The 10,000-nt window shown below is 49.1% G+C and overlaps 1 protein-coding gene across 4 annotated transcripts in view; it reads right to left on the bottom strand.

Annotated features, from left to right (window-relative positions):
• The window catches only part of LOC125951531 (mucin-5AC), a 120,433-nt gene that overhangs the window by 69,478 nt on the left and 40,955 nt on the right, over positions 1 to 10,000 (bottom strand). For all 4 annotated transcript variants that reach the window (XM_049680438.1, XM_049680440.1, XM_049680441.1 and 1 more), the window contains exon 2: positions 7,275 to 7,412. In XM_049680438.1, coding sequence (XP_049536395.1) covers positions 7,275 to 7,315 — 41 coding nt within the window. In that variant the 5' untranslated portion in view covers positions 7,316 to 7,412. The remainder of the gene's footprint in view (positions 1 to 7,274; positions 7,413 to 10,000) is intronic.

Genomic DNA, 10,000 nt, shown 5'->3' with positions numbered 1-10,000 from the left:
GGAAACTACGCCAGAAGCTAGCGCTAGTGGTGCGTAGAACTGTGCTTCTGGTTTTTCTCAACCAGAACACTCTCCGCTGGTGCGTCTGGACTATCGGCGCAAAGTTCATTGGAATGAAGTTACGGTTTGCGGGAGGTGCTATATCCACCGCAAGAAATTACTGAACGAACTCAAGGTCTGGGCGGGGGAGAAAGCCTAGGAAGAGGACGTCGAAGAAACTCCCGAAAACCCCACGAATAGCTGCTGCCAGAGATAGTGGAAGCGAATGGGAAAGTTCAACGCAAAAGCACGACACGATCACGGAATGATAATGAACCAGACGATTGTTCCCTTCTTCACCGCCTGTTCCCCAAAACAGAAAAGCCCCCGCGCCAAACCAAATGCCAACCAACGCGACTCAGAATAATGCAAATGGATAGCCAAAATCTCGCGCGAGCACTCGCGAAATGATGGCGAGACAGTGAATTTAAAAAAGCTTTTCCTGGCTTTTGGCTGGCGTTCGTTAAGTATCGTTCTAGTGCACACAGGCACACACACACAGACCCCATAGTAGACCCAGCGGATTCGCGGTCATCGACCACGGTAAGGCGGTCGCACCAAGTCTTTTCACTCGATGGAAATAATTTAATTCCAAGTAACTTCTAAAGCAATACAGCAAGCAAATCCATCGTTGAACGCTGGTGCTGCTTTATGAGGGGAGCGCGATTGCTTGCTAAAAATGCTTTACTAGACGATCCTACGGGTCTAGGGTTGGTGGTCATTAATGCGAGGAAAATTATGCAAATACCTCTGTTGCAGAGAGGAACCGGACGCAGCGGTCGGGGCGTAAATTTACCGAAGCAAGTTTTGCGTCGGAATGTCTGTGCCATTTCCTCGCCAGGGATTCTTTCTTTCCCGGGGAGAGTCTGGCGGGGGGAGGGTTTTTGCTGCGGAACATGACCTCAGGACTCGCAGGGAAAAGTTTGACCATCCTTCCCGGGTGCTAGTAAGTGTTAACACTTCACAAGGAAACATTATAATTTCCCGGGATGTGTCTTCCGTACACACAACGACGCCGTTCCTCCACATGTGGCTTTCCACTGGAAGGGGGAAGGACTAGTTTTCCGGAACAAAAACGGCCCTTAACTCCCGGGGTCATAAGCATTTGAAAGTCGAAGAGAGAAAAACGAGGATGCACGAACGCAGGCCGGAATTTTTGACCGGGATGAGTTTTCCCGGGGTTGACGGTAGACGCAACTTTTGGATGGTTCGTGCGATAAGCCACAACCCCGAACATGATGGCGTTTTTTGTTTGTTTGTTTTTTTCTCTTTTCTGTTGTTGAGTTTGTCGAGGTCCAACCCCACGGTGGGGGAGAGGCAAGGCTAAGCTTTGGTTTTTATGGCTTTCAATTAGGGTAAAGGGTGAGAACAGCACTTTTAAGCTGATTAATTAACTGATAGAGGTCCCAACCAGTCCGAGAGTCCGAGAGTCCGAGTCCGAGTGCGCACTGCGTTTATAGCCCTTCCCCTCCTGTGCTTTCTGCTCTTTTCAGGGGGGGGTAAGGGTCTTTAAAGTCACGGCACACCTGAGCTGGCAGTAAAAATGGTGGAAAATTCGCAAGAAAAACGATTCCGCAACGGGAAAACTAACTCAAAAAACCCAACAGCAACAAACCACACTGTGCAAACGAATGCCGGGAGTCAGGTGACAAATTGAATTTAAGCTTTCGCCCAAACTTTATGCTCACAGAAAGCGAGCACCGACAGGGTTCTGCGGTCACTAACCAGCGTGGCCAGCGAGTGAGCGACCGAGCCCGCCGGTAAAGGAATATTATTTCGGACGTGAATCCTACGGCGGCGTGTAGGTGTGACGATAATGGAGCGTCAGGCCAGACCAAGCCAGAAAGGTCGGTGTGAGTCGATGGTGTGGCGGTGGTTAGGAGATAAATGTTTGCTCATTTACATATCGACTTGCGACCGCAGAGGGAGGAGCTTTGCCTTCAAGGTTCTTCAACTGGTGGCAACATTAATTCTCACTTCGGGGTTGCGTTCCCCTCAGAGATAAAGCTTATGAATTCTGGTTTCAAAAAAGGGGTTTTCACGACCTCCCTGAAAAGCGTTATGAAAATGACGATCCGCTGCTTAGTATATCGCTACATCAACGTATATAGTTTGTGGGTTGTTAAAAGCTTGAGATGGCATTCATTTTGAAACGCATTCATTTTTTCTCTTTTATCACAGTGAAATGCGATTTTTCATTCGCTCGTTCCTGCAGCAGTGTGTTTAGTGTAGACAGTTAAAAAAAAGGGAAAAACCATTCTCGAACGCCATTTGTATGTAATTCAATGTAATCCATCAAAAAAAAAAACCCCACAGCAAATGGAATACGAATCCGCAGAGAACGATCTCTCGCTGCAAAGTGTGTAGTGTTTTCCCCTTTTCAAAGGTGTGGTGCTTCAACTCCCATCACGAGCCGGTCATTGCTTCGCTGAAGCATCATCACGACAAGCATAGACGGTACACTTCCAGCTGGATGCAACATGTACATCGAGCTGGCTAGTTAGTCTACGAAGCCGGTCCCATCAAGAGCAGCAGCAGCAGCAGTAGGAGCAGTTCCAGTCGCAAATGATAGCAATTTTGATGGACATATCGCTCGAGTGACGATCACGGGTGCTGATGGTTCCCGGAAGTGTGTACACGCTTCCGCCATTGCTCCATTGAGCGCCGCACACCACGTGTGACCGTGTGTGGAAGTCACGTGGCGGTATCTGTGCGAGTCAGAGTCCAACAGCTCATCACCGATCTAATGCCGTACACCATGGCGTGTTCGTCCTTTTCCACGGAACAACCTTTTGATTGGCCTTTGCTGGTGGCCATCGAGCATCCAAAAATAGATCCGTACCTCCCTCCACTCCTTTCTGGACTCGGGGTTCTTTCATTTTCATTGCAGGAAGAAGGAGGAACTTTTTATGTTTTTCCGCACTTCCGCTCTTCCGCGCATTCGGCACCCGGCAGGACACGAACCCCTGCGTCGCGTCGTAAATCATTTCATATTGTTTGAAGAACGATCGACACGCTCACTACTGCCGGTTGGCCGGATGGTAGAAAACAACCCCCCCCCCCCAGCCCCACCATCGTGCGTCTCCTTTCTTTTCCTTTCCTCGACCGATAAAACCCGGGAAATTCCAAACCGTGACCGGGATGATTTTTTATCAAAAGCAAAAAAAACGGACACCAATGAAACGAGAGAAAAAGAAGGAGAGAGAAAGAGAGAGATAGAGAAAAAGAGAGAAAGAGAGAGAGAGAGAGAGAGAGAGACTCCGTGGCGCGTTTTCCACTGGAATGTTTGTGTGCGTGTGGAGTGTTTAAAATTTGCAAACAACGAAAAAGCAGAAGGTCGGAACGGAAATGAGCACCAGCAAAGTTTTCCCTCTTCACTGTGATCCCCACCGCATACTACCCTCCCCCCTCGTGTACGTGGTTTATGTTGGCGTGACCGGCGAGCAAGCCGCGAGCGAGCGAGCGAGCGGGCGCGGGGTTCGGTTTTTAGGGCGAGGAAAAACAAATTTTGCGTCCGTCCATGAAAATGATGCCTCCACGGTTGACTGCGCGGTGCGTAGGTGGCTCCCTTTCCTTGCCATTGCTGCTGCTGTTGTTGTTGTTTGGTAAGGACTAAGTCCTTATTATGGAGCTACCCCATTGGACACAGTGCGCGTAACATTCGCGATCCCTCTCCTAGAACCGGGAACAAAAGATGAAAACTTAAAAGAAGCGGGAGCAGGGAAGAGAGGGGACGGGAATGTTGATCCCCGGGCTCAGTTACACATGTCTGGCTCCAGTACATCCCGGTTCGAGTGGCCTGCCGGTCAGCTAGGAAGCGAAGCAACAAAACATACACATATAAGCCTTTCTGGTTCGACGTCCCATCATCCATCGCATCCAGGGCCATCGAGACCGAAAGACACACACACGCATAAATCGCATAAAGCTCTCTCCATACTCCCCGGATTGAAGCCCGTTTTTTGATGGATGGAAAATGATATGCTTCAGCATGTTTTCGGATGTTTGGTTGATGTGCATTCAAATTCTCCATTCCTAACAAGCAGCACTACGGTGCCAGCAGAAAGAAAGAGAGAGAAAGAGCTGCACCATGCTTTTAGCATGGAAAACCGCAGACAGATTTGGCACTTTGGTAACCGGTGGCCGCCACCCCCCGGGGGCAACACACGGCGTGGACACAGGAAATTGCAGGAAACGTCCAACGCGTCTGCGTCTGTGTCTGTGAGCTCGAGCGCGAGGATACCAACGAGTGTAAATCAATTTGCATTCTTTATCAGAGCTTCCTGTAGACGAGACACTTCGGAGTGTAAGTGTGTCGTACGTACACATCACGATTACGGTACGCTATCCTGTCCAGCTGACGATGTAATAGCTCGTCGAGGAGTTTGTGTAACGAAGGGGTTGGAATTAAATTCACAAACACACACATAATAATGAATATTGATGATGCTGCCAGATCATGGAGTGTCTTCTACAATGTGAAAGATGATGTGGCAGCATGTGCGGTGCCGAGTGATGCATACTGGCATTGGCCACTGGAAACCCACAAACTGGACGCTCGAGTGGAAACACTTCCCATGTGGCAACCCATTTAGTAGACCAAAACCGGTTCGGTTCACTAAAAGACTACTAAAAGTGGTTTTACTAAAAAGACATTAATTACTCTCCCAAAGATACATCTTCCAGCAGGAGAAGGGCGGTAAGTGAGCTGTTTCAGCAAAAATAGGGAACCACAATCCCGGGATCGACGCATCTCCCGGTCAGACAGAGTAATCGATTCCGGATGAATGGCTACGCACACGCCACGCAATCGTGGCAAAATAGGGGACAAACCACAAAAAAGAAACCACATGACCACGCCGAAAAGGGGACGCCAGACACTAGACGATGACGACGAGAACGAGGACGACACGTGCTCAAGGGCCGTGCGTCGTCAACCGTTGGTACGCGACGCTCTCGAGTGCAACGCAGCATAACATAAAATCTGCAACTCATAACCGACATCAGAGTGATCAGCGGTCACAGGCCAGAGTGGGATGCCCAATCTCCGCGAGTAAACCCATCAGACGCAGGAGGAAAAACCGCCTGGCCGACGATGTACATCCGCCATATTAACACTCGGACAAATCCAGAGCCGGAGGGGGCCAAGAGTCCGGTCCGGGAAAGCTGACTTTTGCTCCCAGTGACATCCTATTTTCTGTTTTTCTTTTCATCAACCCACCGCCTTCATCCTTCCCATCCGCTCTTCTTTCGTGGCGAACATCATAACGAAAGTGTTGCCGGAGTGTTGGATCATATAACGAACCAGGATTGCAACATAGCACCCACTTCCTGTTCACCGTGTGCGTACGGTCTGCCTGTGATGATGGGCTGAGAGTGAGTTTTTATGTCGGTCGGTCGGTTTTTGTGGCAGATTTATGCGAAGGCATACACAATGACACACACACTCACACGCACGCACAGCGTGGAAAATGGAAGGCAGGAAAATTGTGTCGTCACGCGTTGCGTTGCGATGGAAATTGAAATCGGTTTTGATATCTGCACGACGACGACGACGACGACGACTGCAGAGAGCCAATGGACCCTAATTATGTCCAAACGAACAAACCATCCTTTGCCCATTGTGCCGCTAGGGGGGGGGTGCCGGGATAATGAACATTTCTTCTTCGATCGATTCCCATATTGCGGGCGGCCAAGCCAGGACAGGACACCCTGATTAGGGCACCGTGACGAGAGTCATTAGAGACATTTATCTACCCCCGGTTCTCCGGTACTTTGGCCTCGGTCAAACGATACACACAGACACACTCGCACATTTTCCCATAAAAACCCCTCGGAAATGCTCGGAAAGAAAAGGATGAAAAAAAGGGATCACGGAACTGTAGGGGATTTTGCTACTCTTGGCGGCTGTCTGCGGCGGACATTGAGATTGCTGAGGCCAGAGATTAATAGTGGCCGCTGCACGGCGGCATCGCATCGTGGGCGAAAAGTTATAAAATTTATTTTCTGTAACAAAAACCATCAATTATAAAGCGACGATCGGCGACGATGTTTGGTGTCGCGCCTGTGGTCACCGCCACTGGCAGTGGTGGCAGTCCGCAAAATGGTGCATTGTATGTATCGGGGTGGAAAGACCGCCGCTTCATGCGTCGGGCCCTCGATGCGCCGTGACTGTAACAGTCGCTAGACATCGTTATTAGTTTGGTTTTGCTGGAGAGAATCGAAGCCATAAAGCCATGATCTAGGGTCCAGTGTCCGAATCAGAATTCAGACTTATTGATTATGCAGCTCCCCTTCGCTCCTTGCTGCCGGGGCCATGGTAGGGACGATGAGAAACCCATTAGCCGGTGCTCGGCTGTGCTGCTGCTGTTGTGCACAACTGCAATCAGCAATAATACGGAACGTGCTACAGTGTGCCCGAAGAGTACGCTGAAAATCGGCATCGGCAAAACATAGTAATTCCGGTACGAGCCGGTCAGCCTCTAATGATAACCACGGTATGGCTAATTTCTTTTTCACACGAAAAGTCGCCACAAAATCGAAATCAGAGGCCATTGGGCGTTTCGGTTGGTTCTGTTATGCTGCCCTACACCAAACAGACGACATCTGGAACGCAGTATAGCAAGAGATTGGGCGTGCTTGAATCGATCCCTTGAAAATTGATGACCAACTTCCAACTGTGTATGTATGTACCAAACGGCATACACAGAGACTTTTCACGTCGGGAACTGGATCGTTTCCGGGATCCTTCTGCATCATTCCATTAGTGCAATATGGATGGGCCAACGAAGGTTGTTGTCTTTCTGTCTCGATTACAGTGATTGTAGAAATGAGTGCCACCGGTGTTCCGTGTGCCGTGATTCAGTGTCTTGGTTGGTTACTTGCAACCAGCAATTGCGCAGGGATGCAACCGTGCGAGGCTAGATAAAAGAGACGCGAAAAGGGGGCCTCGGGATACTGGATGATAAATGGTACCCGGTGGTGCTGGAAGTTCTTTATCCTCCCAGCGTTTTCTTCTAGCTGCCGGTGGTTCTGTTCGGTTATGCTCGTAATGTGCTCTTGCTCTGTAACAGAGCATCGAACGGGGTTTGGAGAAAGAATTGATTCCGTTCGTGCGCATCATTGGCTTCAATGAAGACAAACATTGGATATTCCGCTGCCAAACATCCTTTAGGAGAGGATTTATTTTGATTAAGGAGTGGCGCTAAGAAATGGCGACTACAAATATCACTTACTCTGTTTTGAGTCCATTTTGGATCGAGTCTGCCTTCGCCATCGCCCCTCCTACACCTTACGCCCGGCTTGAACGAACGTCCTCTGTCTCTGAACTGTGCCGTCGCCGTTGATCGATTCCTTTTGTTTTGCTCGGGATCCTGTTAGTGAAACGAAGAGGAAAAAAAGTTCTTTTAGCATTAATAAGCCTCTGGGGAATCGGAAATCGAGAACACGCCATGCAAGTGACAAACAGAGGACCAAGGTTATGAAAGTGATTAAAACCATTCTACACCATTTGTTGCTGGGCCGCCCCTCCGTTGTTTAACGAGATAGTAATTTGAATTTTCGTCCTTGAACCCGAACCGTTTAACCCTTTTTCCTCTCCGTTACGCCGCCGCTCGCGTACCAGCCGATGGCCAACGATTCACGACAAATTGGGTATCACCATGCCGGGGGTTGAAAGGTCGAGAATACGGAGGAACATTAACATTTGATTGATGTTCACTTCGTTATTGTTGGCAATTTCCGCCTTTCCCCGCCGTTACAGGGTGTGTTCTCCAAGGCCATTACAAACGGGGGACATTTGAATATATGCCCGGTACCCCCCTCCCTTGGGATCCTGGTGCCGCCTGTCAGGATGGCTGAAAGGATTGACACATGGTTTGCATTCTAGGCCGATATTGAGCTGCTGAGATGAGATGCTGACAGACAGGTGGTTGGCAGACGCCGACGAAGCATCCAACAGGCAATGAAGGCCAGACACATCGATGGTTGGATGTGTGTCGTGTATAATGTATACCGTTTTCGAATCCGTATCAAGCGATACGTGAAGTTGTTTTGACGTTCCCCGAAGCGTTAGCGATACATTTTCGAAATGATTTCGTGTTTTCGAAGGATTTTTTCTCCTACTCGGTATGTTTTTTTTATCGAATTGTCAACCGAAAACGCCGGAGGTAATGGAGAGCTGTTGATTGCATTGCGCGAAACGGGTAGTACCGCGGTGCGTTTCAATTTACGCAATCACGATCACGGTTGAGCATACGCAACCCACCACAAGCTTGTTACAGGACCTCGTAAAGCGCTTGTATCTTCGTGGTCGCGGGATTCTGTGGATATTTTCCTTCACAGGGTTTACCGCTGCAGGCCATCATGGAACACGGAATTGTGTCAATAATGGTAATTGGCAAATATGTTACCGACGCAATGCGTTTGCCGGAGGAAAATTAATACCGCCCAAGCGGATTGAGTGTATCGATCGGGCGGATTTAATTTGGAGCGAGTATATTTCATTTGGATATTGATTTTCATCCATCACATTCGCCACATTTCGTATCGCCGTACGTCGAAAAATGTAATATACAGTGCTGATAATCTTTCTTTAGTCCTACATATTGAGAACGCAATTTTGGTAAATTGTAAGTCTATCAACCGGCTACCAGCACGCTAGATCGTTATTTCTTTATCCACTTTAACTTCCTTCCTTCACACTAACAAGTGAACGGTGGTTTGGAGCACCAACACTTGAAGTAGAAGTGAGCAGAGCTGGCGTATCATTCAGTGGGGAAGTGCACTATCAACTGCTCTGCCCAAGCCCAGCAGCCGAATCACAATTTCCTTCCGCCAATCTGCCTCGAGTGTTCCCCGTCGTTAGTTTAATCGGAGCGAGATCTTCTCGTTAGCCGGCGCAAAGGAGAAGGGATAATGTTGTCAGCGTGGAGCGACAAACAAAACAAAAGGGAAACGATAACAGCCGAAGTGCTCCGAGAAGCTTGCTGAAAATAGAAACTAAGGCGCATTAAAGTGGCGCAAAAACTAACAGCAGCAGCAGTTGCAGAAGTCGGATTCAGGCGGAAGATGGAAAACATCTCATCTGGGAGCCGCAGTGGGCGTATCGAGTGGCTCCGATCTCGTCGTTACGAGAGGACCCATTCCAGAGATCAGCCAACCTTGGCCCGGGTATGTGCACAGAGGAGTTTGGTATGTGAGCAATGGTTACATATCATAGCATAGCGGGCGCGCCAGGTGATCCCAGCATTCAGATAAGGAAGCGACAGACATGGAAAAGCAACGGAAGAACATTATAGCAACGCAACAGTTGTGCCGACACTAACTCAATCTTTCTCTCTTTCACTGTTAAAGTAATGATTGTTTAGTTAGCAAAACTTCACATAATGTAATGCAAACAACGGTGTGCAACTAGCTTTGAATATAACACTCCCCGAGGAGGGAGCAAGCTCATCTGGTGCCACATTTGTACCAGGCACTGTAGAGGAAGACACTCACGCTCACGGCCAGCCAATGGCCAGCGCGTCGTCGAGAAAAGGTCCGGAAAATGCTGGCAATGAAATAGACGAGGGCTTTGTTTGCCAGTGCAATTTAATCCGTCCAACGTCCGTTTGCGACTCCGGCAAAGGGCTTAAGTTTCAAGTCAGCTGGCACCCTGCCTGGCCCGGGGAGATGGCCGAGTGTTTTGTTTGATTGCTAATTGTTATCCAAACGGTCGCCACCACCGGGAACATCTCCGAATCTCGCCGTTGCCGTCGTGCTGTCTGGTCGATGCTTTTTAGCGCCAACGATTCGACGGATCCCAGCTAGTTCGCGTTTTTGTAGCGCGGTTCCACGAAATGGTTTTTGTTGGGATGATTAGAGCTTACGATTACCGGTACGATGGGTTGCTACTAATTGTGGCTTTCGCATCTTCAACATCGTAGCAGTTGGCGATGATATCCGTCTGTTAGCCGGCCAG

Source organism: Anopheles darlingi, chromosome 2, assembly GCF_943734745.1.
Source record: "Anopheles darlingi chromosome 2, idAnoDarlMG_H_01, whole genome shotgun sequence".
In the NCBI taxonomy this organism is placed as follows: Eukaryota; Metazoa; Arthropoda; class Insecta; order Diptera; family Culicidae; genus Anopheles; species Anopheles darlingi.
Note: the sequence above shows the minus strand (reverse complement) of the source record. Positions and strands in the feature narration are given on the sequence as shown.